This window comes from Cetorhinus maximus, chromosome 25 (assembly GCF_964194155.1).
Source record: "Cetorhinus maximus chromosome 25, sCetMax3.hap1.1, whole genome shotgun sequence".
Classification (NCBI taxonomy): Eukaryota; Metazoa; Chordata; class Chondrichthyes; order Lamniformes; family Cetorhinidae; genus Cetorhinus; species Cetorhinus maximus.
Window position 1 is genome coordinate 24,598,562 of NC_135903.1, and position 22,157 is coordinate 24,620,718.

Genomic DNA, 22,157 nt, shown 5'->3' on the forward strand with positions numbered 1-22,157 from the left:
CTTTCATAATCTACCAACAGCTAAAGTGAAACTAACAGACCTATAATGATAAAAACAGAATTCTGGAAATACTCAGCAGGTCAGATAGTATCTGCGGACAGATACACAGAGTTAATGGTTCAGGTTGATGACCTTTATCAAAACTGAAAAAGTTATGGATGCATAGGGCCAAATTTTCCCTTCCAGCAACTAAGTGCAGTGGCGTGTGGGAATCGCAGCACATTTCCCGCTGTGCGGCATGGCAGGAAATTGTGTCTAATTCCACGCTTGAACATTCGTTCATTATGTATTGGCATGTAGCTGTACGAATCACGTGGTGGGACAGGTAGTAATTTATCTGTCCCACCATTCCTTAATTGGGGTCGAAGGTCCGAGTGTCATATTTAAATGCCCGTTATGCAGGCCAGCTTGTGCAGGAAACTTCTCAATATGGCTCCACCGAAGAAAAAAGCTGCTCCCAGGCTCAGCAATGGCTCCCTTGAGGCCCTCCTTCCATGGAGTCTGCCAGCACCAGGATGTCCTCTACTCAAGGAATGGCTCCAGGAGGCCCACCAGCCTCACCTCGCCAGCCAGGATGTGATTACAAGAGGGGTCAGCTCATCGGATACCTGCTCGAAAATGCCATCCAGTGCAGGAAGAGGATGAGTGATCTCATCCACTCTGCCAGGGTAAGTCACCCTTCAGCTCATTCCAATCTCACACTCTCATAATGGCATCATGCACTCAAAGGGTTACACTGCTCAGGGATCTTGCACAGTATTAATGGGGGAAACATCAGCACTGGTTGTCTCAGACATTTTCACATTACCAGCATTTTGTCTATTGTGCTGCACAAATTCAAATATCAGCCCTTACTGGGGAGGGCTCAGCACACACAGCAGGCATATACACTTCCCAACCTATCCACATCACGCAGCATTCCATTTATCTTCACGTAGGCCAAGCTCACGCACAACCAGAGGGTGATATCCCAGATGGGAGGAGGGTTGGCAGACGTCCAAGAGCTGATCGGCTTTGAGGAGGGCACCACCAAGCTGGCAAGCGAAGACAAAGATTGCTCTTGTGGGGAAGGCGAGATTGGCCTCTCCCAGTAAGCCAGTTCAAATGACCCCGTCATGAGTTGATCACATCCTGATAATCACAGTGAGTGACTTGCAATGCTGTATTCTGCCTGCTGATGACCTAAATCAATCTTCTCTCTCTTACAGGCACCAGCAGAGCTACCATAAACCCCAGCCACCAGGCCACCTCAGAAGAGAATGTTGGGGATGTATCAGATGATTAGTTCTCACCTTAGACCACATGGCCTTTGATGGCACTAGCAATTCTGACACTGTCAGGAGATCCTTTATTTCCTGGAATCCCAGAATGGTTACAGCACAGGAGGCCATTCGGCCCGTTGTGTCTGTGCCGGCTCGCTGCAAGAGCAACTCACCTATCACTGAATTCACCAATTATTAAACACCTTTCAACTCAACCATGTTCTGAAGGTTGAACACTCGACCTGACTTTTTAAATGTCACATTTTCATCTTTAGTTCAGATTTCTGGCTTTTACAAAATGTAAGTTTTCATCCGACTGACCTAAGTTTTCTATTAAAATTCCAAACCAGGTACGAATTCTCAGCATCAACGTGCAGATGGAAAACAGCGGGAAAGGGGCGGAGCTCCGTGTCCAAGGAGGACAACTTGTCCTCGGGACAATAACAAGAGCAAATTCTCCCAGCGCCAGCCGGCACACGCGCAGGAGACGTTGACGTCTGGACGCGATGACGTCTGCGCGACGCTCGTGGTGGATGAATGAGTTCAGAGGGCGGGGCGAGGGCCGCTGATTGGCTGAGCGGTCGGTTGTTATGCAGATTGCGGCTCGAGCGCTGCAGTCTTGGCCATAGGGGGGGGAGTGGTGGTGGTGCCTGTCACAGGGAAGGTCGACGACAACAGTAGCAGCATCATCGGCAGCAACAGCAACGACAATGAAATTCGTTCGCTTTTTAATGAAGAACACGGCCTTGGCCAACGTGCCGAAACACATTGACCATTTTTCCAAATTCTCACCCTCCCCGCTCTCCATTAAGCAATTTTTGGATTTTGGTGAGTTTGTTTTTTTTTCGCGGGGAGTGTTTCTGAGCAGCTCGGGCTCCCTGTCCACATCGTCCCCTCTCAAGGGGAGGTCTGTGGGGGGGCCGGGCTCCCTTCGCTTTTCTGGGCAGGGGGAATAATAAAACGTTGTCTGGTAATAATGTTCGCCAACCCAGCTCAGAAAGAGAGGGGGGGGGGAAGACAAATGGTGAGTTTGATCAATGTTTATTCGTGTTGAAGGGCGACAGTGAAATGTCGCCCCTCCCCTCATTTCCCTCCATCTGAAGGCATTTGGTCAAATTGACGTTAGAGTTGATTTTTTTTTGGACCACCGAACGGCGCATGTTTACGGAAATGTGCATGCATGCATGCAGCTCTGTGCCTGGTGATCAGTTGCCTTGACTGTACCAAGTTTTAGTGTTTAGAAATTCGGTCCCTGCTCCCCAGAATAAATGCTAAATCGGTGCCTTGTGCTGTGCTGCAGCGCCAATGTGGGATCTTTTCCTCATGTTTTGGGCCATCCAAGCAGTTCCCGCTTAGCTGGCAAGATCTCGGCTTTGAGATCCCTTGGCTTTGAGAGGTTTGTTACTTTGGGCCATACGGTCGTAGATTGGGAAACTACGCAAATACCAAGAGGTGGCTATAAGCAATACTGCAAATTAAAGTTCATGTTGTTAAGCATCAGTGAAGCAGATGAGTGGCATCAATACCGAGTCGCCCTTTTCGGATAACCAGCCATCTTGCAAGAAATGCAGTCGTTGCATCAGCCTACAGGACCTGAACTGCATTGTAAACAAAAATCTGCATCGGAGAAGGTTCCTACTATTTCAGTTAACCTGGAGTTTCCTAAAAGACTTGCGCCAAAACAGTGGCATATCAAACATTCGTGACTTGATGGCCCTGATTGTTTATGCTGGATAATGCTTGCTTCATGCTGGTATTTATGTTCCAATCTTTTGAGCATGAACTGGAAGAATATTTCGGCATAGTTTGCTGACGTGAAGGTTGCAGCACGTTTCAGTGTCACTTGTGGACAAAATTATTTGAGTGTCATTAGAGCGAAAGACTAATTTTGCTGGTAACTTTACCTGCCTACTTACACTGCAGAATATGGCAATTGAAATCAAAAGTATAAGATCAGCAATAATACTTGACACAAGCTGGAAGGAAGTGGTGAAAATCCTGAAATCTTTAAAGAAATATTTGGATGCTGAAATGGGAGAAACTTTAGGATATCTCAGCATTAATGAACCAAGATGGGTTAGAATCATAGAATGGTACAGCATGGAAGGAGGTCATTCAGCCGTTGTCTGTTCTGGCTCTGGTAGAGCAATCCAATTTGTCCCACTTGCCTGTCCTTTCCCTTCAGCATTTATCCAATTTTCTTTAAAATGTTGAATGGCCTTCCTCTTCTCTAGCTATCTTGTGATGATATGAATCTTCAGTGAAGCTTCGTTTATAAAATGAAGGATTCTGATAAAGAGTTGCATTTCATGTTACGTTGACTATCTCTGACTTGCTATGCATTATCAACATTTTATTTTTATACTTTAATGCAACTGAGAAGTTAAAACCTAAGGAGTAACAGTTCAACATCAAATTCTCTGCCCAACCCCTGTTGTGCCCTTTGTCGTTCCATAAGAGCATGGCTGATCTTCTACCTCAACTGCACTGTTTTGCATTTTTCCCATATCCATTGATAACCTCAGTATCTAAAAATCTGTTGATTTCTTCTTTGAGCATACTTATTTACTGAGCATCCACAACACTTTGAGATACAGAATCCCAAAGATTGACAATCCACTGAGTAAAGAAATTTCTCCTCTCAGTGCTAAATGACCAACCTCCTATTCTGAGACTGTGAACCCTAGTTCTTGACTCACCAGAGGGGGAAACATTTTCCCAGCATCTACCCTGTTGAACCTGATTTGACTCCAGAGTTCACTAAAACCAAATGATGTGATGAGCCCTTTTGTCAGATAGAGCATGAGCTGCAGCTGGGGCATCACATGGTTTAACATGCTAGCTGCACTTCGCATTTTATAACTACCAGTCTCAGCAGTTGTGTAGTGTTAACGGGAGATGGAAATAGAATCAATATTTCCTGTGGGAATACTAATTATTAATGACATCGGGAACAGAGGTTTGATTTGGAGAACTAGTAAGATGGTAATATTAACAGAACTTATTTAACAAAACTGCAGTGATAATTATGATATTTATCTATTGTCATGGCTCAGTAGTTACTAGTTCATCAACATAGCATCACATAGATGTTTATCATTCCTTCACAGGATCAAGAGTTGCTCAGCAACAATGAGTCACCAGCTCTTTTTTTGTTCAGATTTCCCCCCCAACTGCTCTTCAAGGCATTATCTCTTCCTGGGGCACATTATTTATGTGCCATGGGATGTTTTTAACTGTTAAATGGGCCACGTAAGTGAAAGTTATTGTTTTTGCAAGCTTCTGTCAGTGGATTATCTGATTGTAGAGGATATCATATAGCCATTTCCTGGCAGAAGATCATTGGATAATAATTAGGAACATGAAACATAGTCAAGTTTCTTTTTAGCTCAAGGTCGCTGAACCTGAACTGCTGCCTGGCTGGTATCCAATGACTGGGTGGGCTAAGAACTTTGTCTGAGTATTTTAACACTAATCTGCTCAATCATGGCAGCAGGAGCTTCTAGACCTATGCCTTGAGTGCAAGAGCTACTGAAGCTATCCATCAATTATCTGTATCCATGCAAAAGGTCTATATTGAATGCCAATAACATAGATTCACATCATGCCTCTCTGGCTTGCAGAAACTCCTTGATGTGACTGCATGGATCTTTCCATGCAATACAGAAGGTGAAATGTAGAGGTAACCATCATTTGGTTAATCAGACTTGTCAGAACACATTAGATTATAGGAAATATAACTTGTTCTTTGAGACTGCAGTCCAACTTTGTTTTTCAGTGGTTCTAGCAGCCAAATTTCATCTTTCCCAAGAAGCAATGCACTGTACTATGTATACTTTCACTATGAAGTATGTACACTTCATCACATGCACACACACAAATATTTATTAGGGAAAGTAAGCTACATTCCTAGGAGATATTTTTAGTTATTACCAGCTTCTCCTTTTCTTGGAGCCTTGTCAGTTCACTTTCTGAAAGTATCAACTTCAGGAACTAAGATGCATTATATGGAATCGCGCACGTTTCTGACTCTGAACACTAAATGCCGATAGTTTGAGCAGGAAAGCTTGGTACAAGCTGAATACATAGCAGTACCCAGTTGATACTGAAGTTTTCCTGGCGCACGTGTCTCCCTCTTGGAAATCAAGGCTGGAATTTAATTTGCAGTATTCCCAAATGAATCCACATGCTGATGCGTCAGCATGTGGTGCCATCAAATCAGCTCCACAGAGGGACAAGAATCAGAATGAAAGGTCTCTACATGGAGAGAAAACAATAGAACTAAACCTGTGGCTTAATAATACATCATGACCTCAATTGTGTATTTGGGCATCAAGTGAGGATGATATTGAGTTGCATGCATTAGGCATGTTAATACCAAGTTGCCAGCACAGTGGAGCTATATTGCAGCATAATTCTTACTATTTTTAGAAGGGAAGAAAGTTGGGTAGAAATTGTTGACACTTAGCATTTAAGTACAGTGTTGCATTCTTATCCACTTAGGCTCAACAAATGCCTGTGAGAAGACCTCCTTTATGTTTCTGAGGCAAGAGCTGCCTGTGAGACTCTCTAATATTATGAAGGAAATCAATCTTCTCCCAGACCGGCTACTTGGCACACCTTCCGTTCAGTTAGTCCAAAGCTGGTGAGTAGCCACACAGAAGATATTCATACACACGAGAGAATGTCCTCTTCAGAAAATAATGTGTCTCTTATGTGTGGCTTCTTCAAAATACTACATTTTGAATGAGGAATTAATAATATTGTGCAATACTGATAAGTTTCCCATCCATAAGTTTCTGGTTGTGACAATATTAGAAAGGTCTTGCTGAAGCTAGGCATCTGGCTATATATGTTCACTAGTGATATAAGTTGACTTGTACGTTGGACAGATGTAAGCTGGCTTGTCCTGCTTAAATTATCTGACGGTTATCCAGCTGGGGCTGTGTAAACTATGCTGTGAACTTTCACCCACTTCACTTCTGAGGCTGTGTAGAGTCCTCCCACCCTCTCTTGGATTGCATCTTTCTTGATTGTAAAAGCCAGTTCAAAACAGTATTTTTATTGGAGTTCAACATGTGATACTGAGCCTATTTAATTTTGTTTATTATCAATAAATTACTGCCAAATTTGATTTGAATTGTTTCATTACATTGTTGCTGAACATAATTCCACAATTACAATCTCTATTCTTTGTTTGGTGCAGAAATGCTACTAAGCAGCATTACATATTAACAGGTTAAAGTCACTATTGTGCCTTATAGTGTGGTTATACTGTGAATTCAACATCGAAAGAACTCAAAGCAGAGTATTAGTTTTCCAGTCATTAATCTCTGAAATCAGTTTTTTTACAAGCTTTGTGAGGCTATCTTGAAGAGGTAGTCTTGCATTGAGACCTGAGCTTCTCTTAGACTGCGGTATTGGGCTGACAACTATACCGTATGAGAGGCCAGAAGGCTTAATTCCTAGTGTCCATTTGAAAATTAAGTTTAAAATAAATGTGTGTTACACAAAAAGTCCTATTGTGTTTGCTTTGAAAATCTGGCTTTGCTCTTTGTGTGCAGATTAGCTAAAAAATCATAATGTTAGGTATTGGAGCATTTTTGCACTTGTACATTTAGTATATGTATCAGGCATTCCCATGGTAATCCCTTAAATTCTGCACAAACAATGAATTTTAACTTTCAAATGTGAGCATCCATTACTGCACCTGTATGCGGTTTCCATATTCTAGTCAGGACAGCCTCATGAATCGGCTGCCAAATAATGTCAAGGTATAATAAGTAAATTTACATAGAAACTAGGAGCAGGAGTAGGCCATTTGGCCCTTCAAGCCTGCTCCGTCGTTCATTACGATCATGGCTGATCATCCAACTCAATAGCCTGCTCCCGTTTTCTCCCCATATCCTTTGATCCCTTTCACCCCAAGAGCTATATCTAATTCCTTCTTGAAAACATACAATATTTTGGTCTCAACTACTTTCTGTGGTAACAAATTCCACAGGCTCACCACTCCTCTGGGTGAAGAAATTTCTCTTCATCTCAGTCCTAAATGGTCTACCCCATATCCCCAGACTGTGACCCCTGGTTCTGGACTCACCCAGCATCGGGTACATCTTTCCTGCATCTACCCTGTCTAGTCCTGTTAGAATTTTATAGGTTTCTATGAGATCCCCCCTCATTCTTTTGAACTCCAGCGAATATAATCCTAATCGACTCAATCTCTCCTCATATGTCAGTCCCGCCATCCCAGGAATCAGTCGGGTAAACCTTTGCTGCACTCCCTCTATAGCAAGAACATCCTTCCTCAGATAAGGAGACCAAAACTGCACACAATATTCCAGGTATGGTCTCACCAAGGCCCTGTACAATTGTAGCAAGACATCCCTGTTCCTGTACTCAAATCCTCTGGCTATGAAGGCCAACATACCATTTGCTTTCTTTGCCGCCTGCTGCACCTGCATGCTTACCTTCAGTGACTGGTGTACAAGGACACCCAAGTCTCGTTGCACGTTCCCCTCACTCAATTTATAGCCATTCGGATAATAATCTGCCTTCCTGCTTTTGTTACCAAAATGGATAACCTCACATTTATCCACATTATGTTGCATCGGCCATGCATTTGCCCACTCACTCAGCTTGTCCAAATCACACCGAAGCATTTCTGCATCTTCCTCACAGCCCACCACAGCTTACACTAGGGATTCTACTTGCTGGTTAACTATGTTCAGCCTGACCAAGCCTATTTTATTTAAGATCTTTAAGATTATTGTGAAGAATAAATTTATCCTATGGGGCAGGGTTGAATTGAAACAGAGTTTCTTGAGGAACAGCATGTATACAAAGACAGTATTGGAAATAATGGCATGTGTTACCAGTATACAATCTTGGGGCTTGTTCTTAAAGTTGAACACAAGTACATAACGCTGCATTAGGCACCGCTCAACCAAGTATAATTATGTATAGATGCCATTGAATCTGACCTGTATTGGGCCTGCATGGTGCATGTTGTAGCTGCATAAACTGAAAAAATATCCAGCTAATGTGCAACTGAATCAACAGACCTGGAAGGTTCCAGTTCCAGTCACTAGTTTATGCTGAGCTAACTGATTTTTGCTGCAATGATGTTGAAGTGCTATAATAGGTCACTCTCCCTCTGAGCTAGCAAGAGCAAAGATTAGATTATTGTTTATGCTTGATCACTGAATTGCGCAAATGCGTGGACATTGACCCAGAATGCGATTGGGTTCAGTGCGAAGTCAGCAGTACAATTGCAATTTGACTAGACTTCCAAATGTTGCTTGGCTTTGGAGTGTTCTTGTACCCCAATGAAAGTGAAGGAGAAAGTTTAAAACTAAAATTGAAAATAATATTTGAAATAAAGAACAAATAATGTAGTCACTCCCTTTTCATTTAAAGAATTTGTTTTTTGATGTTATTAACCATTGAAGGATGGTTGTGTTTTCAATTTACAAGGCACTTGAACGCATGGAGAGGAAAGTAAAGTATTAATTCTGGCAAAGGGAATTTCGATGACCAGTGATCTTTTCTCATATGATGAACATGTTTAGAAGGCAGATTTTGTAAATGGGAACAGCTATAGGGATGTTGAAGATCATCAGTGGTAATTTTAAGAAAATTTGGCAATTTTGTTTAGTGAAGCAAATGGAAAATAGTATCCTGGACAGTATGTTCTTTCCATCCTGTTCAGTGCCCTCTACTCCAGCCACAGCTTTCAAAAGTGGTTGTGGTTGTAATCAAGGAATTTGTCTCAGCTAAGCAGTCAAAATTTAGGCTGTACCCTGATCTTCTGGTCTTGAACCTTTTCATACTGAACCCTCTGAACTCCATGAAGCTACCCTGAATGCTTATTTACAGGAGAGCACCTTTACAAGTATATTTTTATCGGTTTTACATGTGACCAATGTACAGTTCCAAATAAATAGGAACATGTATTTTAGTATTAAGAAGAGTTCTTATTATTTCCTTTTTGGTGAAGGTTACCTGAAAAGAACTTTGGAAACACTCACCTTTTTCAACACTTAGCTGCAGTGCCCCATCTTTGAACAACTTAGCACAACAGCTGAATTCTACACCCATTCAACAGTTAAGGGCCTATAAGGTTCAGAGAGCTTGTTCTGACAGTGTTTAAGTAGATAGAACCTTATTGTGCCAAATTAGAGGTCAACCTCTGCTAAAAATGAAATACAGCAGTGCAAGATTAAATCAAAATTTTTATGCTTCAAGACTGGGTTTATGTTGGTAGGCGTGTTTGGTTTGTTATTCAAACACCAGGGTAGCCAATGACCATCTGTAACCCCTCGTTGCTACAGTTTAGAAATGCAGAAAAGAAAATCCCTCCTCCCCCCAAAAGGTCATTAAATTAGGAGATTTGAACTTGGTTATGTGCTATTGGCTGTTCCCAGTTGAGGTGACTGGTAGAATTACAGCTGACTCCCCTTCAAGAAGCAGGTTTTCAGAAACGATCAGTGCTACCTTCATTAAGTATTGTACCCTGTAAATTCATTATTTGTATCCCATAAATGCATGTGTGTTTTTAAAGCCTTAAATTTGTTAACAGATTTGATTGCACAAAACACCCTGACCATTCATAAGAAAACTATTTGTTATAGCATAATGCATAACATTCTATGATAAACAGAACTTGATGCATACTATCTTCTTAATCATCTAGGTATGTCCAAAGTCTCTTGGATATTCTTGAGTTTTATCATCGGAATCCTGATGATCAGAGTGTTTTATCAGGGTATGTATTTTTTCTATTTTAGGTAATATTTCAAGACTGACCATGGTATTTATAGGTATCATTTGCTTACTGATTTTTGACTGAATATTCAGCCCTTATCAAAAAAGCAATTTATTGGTGTCTTGTATTGTAGGCCTTTTTTGAAAGTCTGTTCACTTTGATTGTGAAATTAAAGCCTTGTTACCAACTACTGTCTTTAACATTTAGGCTTGGAAGTAGCATTTTGAAATATGTAAAATGCATTTCTCTGTAATCACCTAATAGTGAAATTGCAGAAGCCCAAAGTGTTGAAAGTTTCAGTGTCAATTGAATTACAAGGGGGGGAAAAAGCAAACTTTTCCCTGCTTTTAGTTGGAAGGAATTTCATGTTGTAAGGGTGATTTATTGTAGCATATTGGTAGCTTTTTAATGCTTACAGATTTTCAGGATGCTGACTTTTAAGTGTAGTTTGAGAAACAAAATATCAGAATTGTTTGGACAACTTTTTAGACACTTTAATTTGTCTTTTAAATTAGATTCTGGAAGCCTGACGTCATCGTCCAACTACTTGCATTATTCTGTTAAATCTGGCTCCTGTACAATGACTAGATCTAAAATGGATCTAATTTGACTTAATATGAGGCTTTTATTTGAAACACAATTGATAGGCTTTGATTTTTTGTTGTTGTTGCATATTCTTAGTTTTACAGATGCCTTAATCACAATCCGGAACAGACATAATGATGTTGTTCCAACAATGGCGCAGGGTGTGATCGAGTACAAGGAATCATTTTTAGAAGATAACATCACCAGTCAAAATGTGCAGTACTTTCTGGATCGATTTTACATGAGCCGTATTTCCATCAGAATGCTTATCAATCAGCATAGTAAGTGCAAAATTTGAGAGAAACCCCATGCTGTATTTCAAGAGTGAGTTCCATTATAGAAGCAACTTTATCAGTACCTTTTTTAAAAAAGAGTGAGATAATGTAATAAACCTTCTTTGCATATTTAGTGAACAATGGAACATGTTGGATATTTGTGAACTTAGTGTTATAAATAACAGGGTTGTTGTGATCAAGTTCTCAATAGATTTGTTTATGTAACAAAAAAAAAGCCAATGTTTAACATTTCTTTCTTTCCTAAGCACTCATTTTTGGTGGCACAACAAATCCAGCTCATCCAAAGCACATAGGCAGTATTGATCCAGACTGTGAAGTTGTAGACGTTGTCAGGGGTAAGTCATTAATTCTGTTCACTTCGGGAAATGCTTCTATGCATTGATTTAGGAATTACAAATGACCACGATCAGTGAAAATCCACAAACAGAATCTGTTTTATCTGTGTGTTTACTTTTTCATAGATGTTAGTGGAACTTTCAGAAAATCCTCAATTAAGCCAGCATTGAAGCTTTGGAATGATAATGTTTCCATTAGTTAGCTATGTTGCCCCCAGATTTGGTCACTGATACTAAACTATGAACTTTGAGAAACTAACAAACTAGCCATTTCTATTGTATAATGATGATGCACTCTGGCTGTTGCTGTCATCAGGTGGTGATGCTTTGCTTACTGTACAAAATATGACATTGTTCACAAATGTTGCTTTTAAGGATCGGGGATACATCATCAACTGTTAATGTGTCTTGAGCAAAATATGTGATTTATCAGTCTTTATTAAAACCAATATCTGATTTTTCATTTGCGGAAGTGGCAGTGTCTTGATATTCACTAAATATAACCAATATTCTTGCGTATTTTGTTTTGGGTTTTTTTAATACCCAAATACATTTTTTAAAATTCAAATTGCTTTTTTAATGCAAGAGAAATAATCATGATAACAATTTGAAATATTTGATGGTTAAAAAATGTTACCTTTCTCTTTCTGCTCCTTGGTAGAAAAGCAGCTAGTGATTTCCATACCTTTTCCAGAGTTGCTAGTGCAGCAGCCAGCAAAAGCTGTGTATACGTGGATTTTGTTGATTTACCTGCCTTTGTTTCCACATCTTTCTACACTGGAAAGCATTTTTGCTTGATGTTTCTTGTCTTCTATCTTTGCCTTCACCAAACTCAGTGGTCAAAATCAGGATTCTACCATGTTAGTAATCTCTGGTGAAATTTCATGTTCTGCGAAGTATCAAAAAGCACATGCAGTGAGTAATTTGATGTAGAAGCTTTGCGTAAAGCAGTTGTATATTGATACATGCATTTTTGCCTGGAAAATGATTGCTGTTGCTTTATAGATGGTCACTATCAGCTCATTGTTCACAGATGCATATGAAACTGCCAAACTCCTTTGTGACCAATATTATATGGACTCCCCTGCACTAGAAGTGGACCAATATAATGGTACGGTTACATGAATTAATTTATATAACTGTTGCCGATGCAATATTAATCAGATCAAAATATCCGGTAGCATGTCTCTTCGGTGCTATTTCTTTTTTTTCCAAAATAACTGTTCCTTTAAAATAAGTACTCGACCCTTCTGAAATTGTTGCTTGTGTTGGGCAGTTAATACCTAGCTTATGCTGAGGCCGACAATTTTAATCTATATATATCCTTGCAGAGCGGTCCCATTTACACTTAACTGACCTGTTTTCTAAATATATATTTTTTCCCTCATGTCTCCTTTGATGCATCTGTTGCCAAGAGAGTTTATAGAAACAGGAATAAGCCACTAAGTCCTTCCAGCCAGTTCCATCATTCAGTTAGATCATGGCTGATCTGCAACCTAACTCCAAGGTCTTTGCCTTATATCCCTTTAATACCTTTGGTTAACAAAAATTTGGGGGCTGGTTTAAGTTGGCTAGATACTAGCTTGTCATTGAGAATGATGCCAATACTACAGGTTTGATTCCTGTTCCCGCAGAGGTAGACTTGGGATCTGTCTCTTCGCCCTGCCCTTGAAAGTGGAAGGCAATGGCAAAGCACCACTGACAAAAACTGCCCTGTAAAATGGCTCGGGATGAAGCATCAGCAGGCAGCGAGCCAAGGACCTGCCTTTGGGCACAGCACACATGGGAATGGGGGGAAATTAACAATTGATCTAGCATCATTTGCTGTTTTCGGCAGAGCATTCCAATCTTCTACCACCACTCCTACTATTTTGCATGATGTGGCTCTGACTTTTAGACAGTGCCCCTAGTACTAGACTCCCCAACCCGAAGAAATAGTTATCGTTTCCACTTAGTATTTTGAAAATTTCTATCAAATCGTCCCTTAACCTTCTAAATTACAGGACTTGCAACCTAGTTTGTGTAATCTCTGCTTGTAATTTAGCCATTGCGTCTAGGTATCATACCAGTAAATCTACCCTGTACTCCCTCCACAGCCGTTTATTCTTTCTAAGGTATGGTGCCCAGCCACAACTGCTCATAGTACTACAGGTGTGGTCTAAACAGTTTTTGATGTATTACTAATGAAATCTTGAAAGAGAATTTCGTCCAAAATGTGACTGTCTCTTATTCCAGCAGTGAATACTTCAGGACCTGTCCATATCGTTTATGTGCCATCTCATCTCTATCACATGCTGTTTGAACTTTTCAAAGTAAGAAACCAGCTGTTGACCTTTTTATTTATTGAAATGTGACAATTATTAGAATATTGTCAACCTTAAGTAGAAATGTTTTTGTTGTTTTTTTTAATGTGCAATTTAAGTAAATATTTTAACTTTTTTTTGTCAATGACTGAATGCAAACTGTAGAGGAACAGGTGAAAGTAAAGATCGTTTATTGAGTGCAAAATGCCTTTTTATCCAAAATACTGAGTTAAGGTTTGCTCTTATTCATTATTCCCTATTTTATCCAATTTTTCAGATCCTCCTTGATTTCTAAACAATCAACAATGATAATTTTACATCAAAATCTGTGTAGCTTTGTGCAGAGGCCCGGTGAAGACACCGGTGAGAGCTGTGCACTTTTCTCTAACCCTCAGTCTCATGACTCTCGCAACAGAACTCCCTTCTTAATAATACAAATATTAAAATACAAACACAAGGAGGTTTGTGCTACGAAAATATGAAATCTTTTGAATTGAATTAAATTCCTTTCACCACCTAACCAATTTGTAAGGGAAAGTGAACAACAGCAGTGGGGAGCATTAGCAAATAGGCGATATAACTTAGCAGTGGGAGACAAGTGAGCAGCACCTTTTGGGAGGGAGTAAGAGCCAACATTGAATCCTTGCACATAAAGAATATTATGAATTTCTGTAGCCATTTATATCTTATGATTGTTCATTGGTTAGTAAAATACGGCACTGGATTCTGTGAAGTCCAACGTACATATAGATAACCTACATAATTGAATAGAGTTGCAATGTTGTATTTACTGCTGCAGTGGAAGTTATGTACCTCATTTATTAACCACTACTGCACATGCAGTATTAATAGATCAATCCTTTTGGGAAATATTACTTACTAAAAATGTTCATTTATCTATATGAACATTTATCTATATTTTCATATCGATGCATGTTACAATTGGTAACATTTATTAAGCAGTTTTTTAAAAAAAAATATTATGAGGGTGAGATCATTTTGTGTTTAGTCAGTATATTTTTAGTAGTATCTGCTTGGTGATGCATTAACAGTTGTGCTGTGTCAGCAAAGTAAAAACATTCAGTGCCATGTCTTTTATTCAAGAATGCCATGAGAGCTACTGTGGAAAGTCATGAATCCAGTCCTAGTCTTCCATCTATCAAAGTAAAAGTTGCACTGGGTGGTGAAGATGTCACAATTAAGGTGAAAATATTTGATGTTTTATTTTTTTAAGATTATTTTATGTAAATACTTTGCAAGACAGCAAACATAACATCTAAATTGATGATTCAGCTTCTGGCAAATAGTGCGCCAGGTGTTAAAAAAAAAACTGAATTTCCCGGAAGTGTACTCGCAATTCTAGTACCTTTATTCTGGTTATCCAATGGAAATAACGTTTTGATCTTTCATTGCACTATAAAATGCTAATAATGAGAGGCATTTTGCTTTTATTTCATCATCTGTCTTCTTTCTCCCAGATGAGTGACAAAGGTGGTGGTGTTCCCCTAAGTAAGATTGACCGGCTGTTCAGTTACATGTATAGCACAGCTCCCACGCCACACTTGGGAAGTTCTAGAGGTACACCACTGGTATGTATTTATTCACACAATTGCTACATGTATGTACTGTACTTTGGCATATTTCATCAATATTGATGAATTTTGTAGCCTTTTCATGCAGTGTTATTACATTTTCAGGCTGGTTTTGGCTATGGGCTGCCTATTTCAAGACTTTATGCCAAGTACTTTCAGGGAGACCTTCAGCTCTATTCTATGGAGGGTTATGGAACCGATGCAGTAATTTACCTAAAGGTGAACGTTTTCTCTGCTTGGGATATATAAAATAATGTATACCAGTTTACTCTATTTTTGATACGTCAGATTGAAATGCAAACAGTAAGTGGTCATTGCGTACTAAGACACAGTGCAGTTTAGCAGTAGATTACCATAGTAAAACTCAGAATAGGAAACAACATTCATTTATAACGTGCCTTTCACCACCTCAGGACATCTAAAGTATTTTGCAGCTAATGGAATACTTTAGAATTGTAGTCATTGTTTTTTATTAATTCATTCATGGGATGTGAGCTTTGCTGGCTGGGCCAGCGTTTATTGCCCATCCCTAGTTGCCCTTGCGAAGGTGGTGGTGAGTTGCCTACTACCACTGCAGTAGGTGTACACCCACAGTGCTGTTAGGAAGGGAGTTCCAGGATTTTGACCCAGCGACAACGAAGGAACAGTGATATATTTCCAAGTTAGGAAGTTGAGTGTTTTGGAGGGGAACTTCAGGTGGTGGTGTTCCCAGGTATCTGCTGCCCTTGTTCTTCTAGATGATAGTGGTCGTGGGTTTGGAAGGTACTATCGAAGGAGCCTTGGTGAATGCCTGTAGTGCATCTTGTTGTAATGTAAGTAAATTTGGTGACCATTGTATGCGCAGTATTGTCCAAATAGTGCCATGGGATCTCTTGCATCAACCTAAGAGGACAAATATGGCCTTGTCTTGCTGATGAGAACTTAAACCAACAGTTCCAACAGTGCAGCATTCCCTCAGTGCTACACTGAGGTGTCAATCTAGGTTACGTGCTCAAGTTTCTAGAATGAAGCTTGAACCCACAAACTTTTGACTCCAAGGCAAGAGTGCTACTTCTGAGATGTGACTGAATTACATTGAAAGGTATATAATCAAATGAAGACAGCAAACTTTTTTATATAAGACATTGCAGAAATACAATGTAACTCTTACATACATGCATATATATGCTTAAACCGACAAAAATATGTTCTGAAATAAAGGTGCAATTCAACTGTGGCACATTTTTAACAAAGGTGGAGTTGACAGAAGTGTAGTCACCGGCAACAGACTGCATTTTTTACTGCCTTTGATATAATGAAACAGGAAGAAAGACAGCAGTTATAGGAGAATTTAAAGGGGTGACTGAAATTACACGATCAAAATGATTTTAAGGACACTACAAAAAAGTGAAGCAGCTGAGTAGTAAGGCAAACAAGTTCAGGAGAGATTTTACAAAGGTTGGGATCTAAACAAGTGGAAACTGCTGGTAGCCAGGGAATGAGACTTCACTTGGGTAGAAGTTTGAAAGGAATAGGAGAGGATTTGGGAACTTGCACAGAGAGATGAGGTAGAGCTCCAATGACTTGGATTATTACTGAAACCTCTGAGGTTACAGGCTTTTGTGTGTTGGCATATCTGTATGGGTGGTTGTGGGTAGCCCTCAATATTTCTGGATCTGTATCAGTACTCTCAACTTTGCCTATGAAAAGGCCTTGGCCCTTTTCTTCCCAAACCTGATACTTTTGGCACCTAATGAACTAAAAGGTTGGAGTTGGAACTGATCTGCAGTACTTATGAAAATTCCAAGTGCCTTGGCATGCATTGCTACATGAGCAACTGAGCCTTCATTCACAGCCAATGCTGTTGTGGGAAGGTGTCTTCTTTCTGGCAAGTAATACGATTAGGATGTGGGCTATCCTAGGCCATGCAGCAAGTTAATGGGCCCTATAATAACTAGTCTAACAGTTTTTTTCTCTTTCATGTGAAGTGTGTTTGGCTTGTATTTGACAACTATCTATATTGGGTTTCTGATTTCAGTCATGGCAGAGTGCAGACCACCATTCTTTAACTCTGTGGCTTTCCATAATGTGTCCAACAAGGAAGACGTCTGGGATTTATGATCGTGTTTCATTTAATTAAAAAGTAGACTCTGTTTATTGGTCAAAAGATCAAATTAGCTTCTGTTTCATCGTTGAACAAATGCATTGTTTAAATCTCAGCAGAAAAATGTGTAATTTTGTATGATATTGTTTGAACTCTGTCCAGTTCCATGTTTTTATTATTTCATTGTTACATGTTTGCAGTAAAATATAATCACTGAGTTTTAATGACCTTTTTGTGCAGGCAGTATGGTTCCGAAAGTAACCTCTAAGCAGTTTCCTATTCTAATCTGAAATTTGCATGAGATTATTTGAATGATACCTTGAGTTATTTTCCAGGTATCACAGAAGAGAGAGTTTTAACACTAAATAATCTGGAACTTTTAATGAATCTGGAATTATTTCCAAAATTCTGACTACTTGATCAGAGGAAAGGCTGTGTTTTCACTTGTGGGCTGTATATTCTTTTTGGTGTTGTTCCAACAAATTTTTACAAGAAGGTGAGTTTGCAACAAGATGAATTTGAGGGAGGCAGTAGTGGCGTTGTGGTATTGTCACTGGACTAGTATTCCAGAGACCCAGGGTTCAAACCCAGGTTCAAACACCACCACAGCAGACGTTGAAATTTGAATTTGAGAAAAATCTGGAACTAAAAGTCTCATGACCATGAAACCATTGCAGATTGTTGTAAAAATTCATCTGTTTCACGACTGTCCTTTAGGGAAGGAAATCTGCTGTCCTTACCTATTCTGGCCTACCTGTGACTCCAGCAATGTGATTGATTTTTAAATGCCCTCTGAACAATTGGGGATGGGCAATAAATGCTTTTAAAAAAGCAATCATTCAATGTCCTCAATCTGTATACAATTACAGCAAGTACAGAACTACCGAACTAGGGAAAATTTGAACTGTATATTAATTTATATTAATTTATCAGGCAGTCTATGAACACTGAGCTGTCATGCTCGTGTTGAGACAAATCCCTACTTCAACAACCCTTTATTTTATTCCCAAATGTTTAGTTTTGTCTCCTTGCAGCATAACAAATAAGATCTAAATGATAATTGGGATCAGTTTCTTGAATGCTTCAAGTGCAAAACTTTAGCTGCCAGAGCCAATATTGGGAAATCACAGCCACTGTGACACCCCTCAGAGTGAGAGCCGTAAATCTTTTATGACCGCACTCCCGTAACTTAGCTATGGTCATACTTAATTTACTCAAGTGTAACTAGAAGCCTCAGAGAAGAGAAACAACAGTCTTCACATAGCCAAGAGGACATGGGACTCCTAGTCCAAATAAAATGTGTATTCCACGGTGAAAACACTTTAAATTGATCATAGTGCATGACAGCCACAAACCCACATAAAGAATTATTAAAAGATAAAGTCTTATGATTCAAAATGAGACTTATTGCCAGACATTGCAGCTATGTTAAATATAGTCAGCAGGTTACTGCAAGGAAAGAAGTTGTTAATTCACAATTATGCACATCTTCTAAATAATAGAAGATGCAGCTTGCAGATCATAGGAAACCAGCTCGGTACACAGATCTTCGAGCATGGCATAAAACTGCCCCATTAAAAATCTCAAATCATGGCAGGTTATTTATTGCAAAGAGCTATCTCTCCTCCTATTCTTTTTCCTCAGCCTCCTTGCAAATTTTCCCCTTTCTCTAAATGCAGAGACACCTGATTGGGACATGGCTGGGTGAGCACTCATACCAATTTCAAATTACTATTCTTCAAATGTGAGCCCAGATAATATTTGGAAGGTTATTCAATCATAGTGAGCTTCACATCTAAGCCCTTATATTTGTCAATACAGATTTGCATTTTCTAGATAAGTAGTTCTTGTGGAATGTGTTATGCTTCCAATTTGAGGAGCTGCGCAATGACCCATTCTTCTGCATCACTTTCCTGCTCAAGTACTAATTGAGACCGTCAATGATATCTTGCCCAGAAGAGAGAGACGATTTTTCATTGCACTAGACTTGCTTTACTCAAATCTAAAAACACTGTTTGCTCACTTTGCTCATTCATTCATCCAATATTGAGCAAAGTAGACGTAAACTTTTTTTAAAAATAAGTTCATGATTCCTTGCCAGAAGAAACCCATTTAGGCCAGTACGTTTTGATTTACATGGTTTATCAAAGTTAGCTTAAGTAGACTATTGTTAACGAATTCAAATGTTAGAATTGTATTTTCACTCTTCAGTATTTGTAATTTCTCTTTTAGGCTCTATCGAAAGACTCAGTAGAGAGACTACCAGTTTATAACAAATCTGCCTGGCGACATTACCAACATAGTCATGAGGCTGACGATTGGTGTGTACCTAGTAGTGACCCAAAGAACTTGGCTGTACATAAGATCCAGCAATGACGCACAAACCCATCGATTCAATGTTGTGGAAAAGAGTGAAAGTGACTGTTGTGCATTTGCAGTTTGACATAACAAGTCATGTGATTTTTAGACTACCACATGGTTTTTTAGAGAGTACAATAGTATAGAAGCAATAATAGAGATAAGGGATTAACCTCAAGTTGATTCTAAGCAAGAGTATTTGTCCCATTCTTTTTTTGCAGAATATTACTGTTGAAAGACAAGAGATCTTTATTGATTAACTTCAATAGAGAAAATAGTGGCAGTATAATATTTAAAGCTGTTTCAAGTTTAGTGTGTCAGATTGTGGAGCAAACACATTGGATGGCATTAAAAGTCTTGTGGGTAAATGTAGCAGTATTTTAGAGAAGACTGGATACTCTCACCAGAAAAAAACAGCTATAGAAATTCAGATTTTGGGTCATATATTACAAAGAAGAAATGTCCCAAACGTGAAGCTTAAAATTTGACCATGTACGATATACATATTGATCCAAAAGATGGCATTTCACAAACCAATAATCTAAATATTTGAATACATTTAAAATATTTTATGGAAAATATGATTGCATTTGTTAAAGTTGCATTTTTTTCAGGGGTGTGTGTTTACCTTTACATAGGTGGTTCTAAAATCATGTGACCTACAACTATCAGTGATTTTTGAGACATGTTAGGCCTAAATCCTGAAATGTAGAAACAGGCATAGAAATTCAGTTTGTGAAACCGGCTTGCTGTTCTTGTTAGGTGTGGCAGCTTTTTTAAATTCTAATTCCTTTCCTTATTCATGTCCTTTAATTTCAAATATTGATTTTTACATCTGTGGCATTTTGGCCAAAGCTCCCTGTGTCCTCTCAATCCTTTTATGGGAAGAAGGATATCCCTTTAATTCTAAGATTATTTTGCATTCTTGTTCTGTATTCTTCTGAAAGAGAGAACATTCCTTCTCTGTGTTCCTTGTTAATTTCTTGTTTTACTTTTAAACACCTCACTTGAATTATTCCATAACTTGCTTTTCTAGAAATATTACCCAAGTTCACTCAGCCCCTTTTTAAGTTTGATATTTTCCTCGTCATTCAATGCTGGAACTTTTCCAAAGCCAGATAAATATTTTTTAAATGGTAAACACAAAACTGAACTGAGTATTTTGACCAATGCTGTGTATGATTGAAGCAGTTCTTCCTCATCACATTCTAAGTGACTGTGATGAAGCTCAGCATTACAAACTTTATAATGTCGTTTTTGCTCATGCAAGATTTTTTTTTGATCACATGGATCCCTAGACCTCTTAAATCCCTTTGTTCATTTTCCTTTACCTTCACCCTGCCTCCCCCCCACAGCCAGGGCTTCACTGTTATACACCTACCTGTAATTATTCTGTCCAAATTTTTTGTATTAAACTTTTATCAGTTTTGAAATGTTCTGCTCTCATCAAAATGTACTACACCTCTTAATATCCACTCCGGACATAAACTCATCCCAAATTTGTCACTTATAATAATTGTATCAGTGAAATGCTACAAGTTTATTTTTATCTGTATATACATTGTGTGTAAATCTGTATGTGTTTTATGTAAAAAGTGCCAAAGATGTGCTCATTAAGAGAGAATGTGAATCATTGGCCTTTTAAATTGTGCAGCTATTGCAATATATCAGTGCTTTTGTTAAAATTAGAGCACATAGTTACCTGTAGAGCTTAAAAGCTTGTTTGATTTTCACTTTTGGGAAGGTTAAAAAATGACTTGGATTTTAACGTGAATTTTAAATAACACGACCATTATCTTTGGTTGTGTGTGATTATCAGCACTTGATTTTATTCTTTCACCGTACTGTATTTCTTCATTGTATATTTGTTTACATCTGCATTATATATGTATTTGAGTATAGGATCATGTTCGATATGACACCTTGTCATAAGGACCTAATTGTTTCTTTTTCTCCAGTCAAACTTTGACTTTCCAAATTTAGTTCAAAATTGAACTTGCTAATCGTTTTGAAAATAAAATTGATGATTTTAACTGTATTTTGTTGTCTGTATTTCCAACAGATGTAATTTTCAGTCACCAGAAACATAGTTGTAAGTGGTGTATAATAATCTTGAAAACTAGATTGAAAGAGCAGCATTATCCTAGTAGTCATACAAATCAGTTTACAGCAATCCTTCCTTCCATTCACTAGGATTATATATGAATAACTCCATTGAAAGGCTTGAATATACAGGTCATTGTATATTCACCTGGATTTCTTTTTGAATAATAATTATCAAAAATAATAGCACCAGTTGATTCAAATTAGGCTTTCATTAACAGAAATTTTAATGCTTTCCATGTGAAGAGCACATGTGTGAATAGTGGGATGATGGCCCAGATCTTCCATTTCCCGAGGCATCGTACCATGGAAGATGCGCTTGGGTGCCCCTGGACGTCCTCAGGCAAGGACAGCTTGGGAATTGCCCAGAAGGCTTCAACTTTCATAAATCAATGACCCTGCACCTGAAACCCTCAAACTCCGATTTAAATCGGAGACTTCAGATGGTTCCAACTCATGTAGCAGAATAGTAA

At 38.8% G+C, this 22,157-nt stretch overlaps 1 protein-coding gene across 2 annotated transcripts; it reads left to right on the forward strand.

The window, feature by feature from the left end:
- The first annotated feature begins 1,814 nt into the window (after window positions 1-1,814).
- On the forward strand, window positions 1,815-21,614 carry LOC144667970 (pyruvate dehydrogenase (acetyl-transferring) kinase isozyme 2, mitochondrial-like). 2 transcript variants are annotated; one of them, XM_078529633.1, is made up of 11 exons: window positions 1,815-2,090; window positions 5,766-5,907; window positions 9,958-10,029; window positions 10,711-10,895; window positions 11,156-11,245; window positions 12,279-12,356; window positions 13,481-13,557; window positions 14,653-14,751; window positions 15,027-15,137; window positions 15,246-15,359; window positions 19,456-21,614. In XM_078529633.1, exons 1-11 carry the CDS (start codon window positions 1,973-1,975, stop codon window positions 19,597-19,599), a joined length of 1,230 nt encoding a protein of 409 aa, XP_078385759.1. In that variant the 5' UTR covers window positions 1,815-1,972; the 3' UTR covers window positions 19,600-21,614. The 2 variants fall into 2 exon arrangements, with proteins under 2 accessions (XP_078385759.1, XP_078385760.1); XM_078529634.1 differs by having other exon boundaries at window positions 1,899-2,090; window positions 13,484-13,557.
- Window positions 21,615-22,157: the final 543 nt, after the last annotated feature.

What these genes read in the sequence shown, in the direction of transcription:
- LOC144667970 (XM_078529633.1), top strand. Translation starts at nt 1,973, where the DNA reads ATGAAATTCGTTCGCTTTTTAATGAAGAACACGGCCTTGGCCAACGTG. An exon ending in GTTCAGTTAGTCCAAAGCTG is followed by an intron (nt 5,908 to 9,957) that starts GTGAGTAGCCAC and finishes TTAATCATCTAG; the next exon opens with GTATGTCCAAAGTCTCTTGG. An exon ending in GTTCTAGAGGTACACCACTG is followed by an intron (nt 15,138 to 15,245) that starts GTATGTATTTAT and finishes TTACATTTTCAG; the next exon opens with GCTGGTTTTGGCTATGGGCT.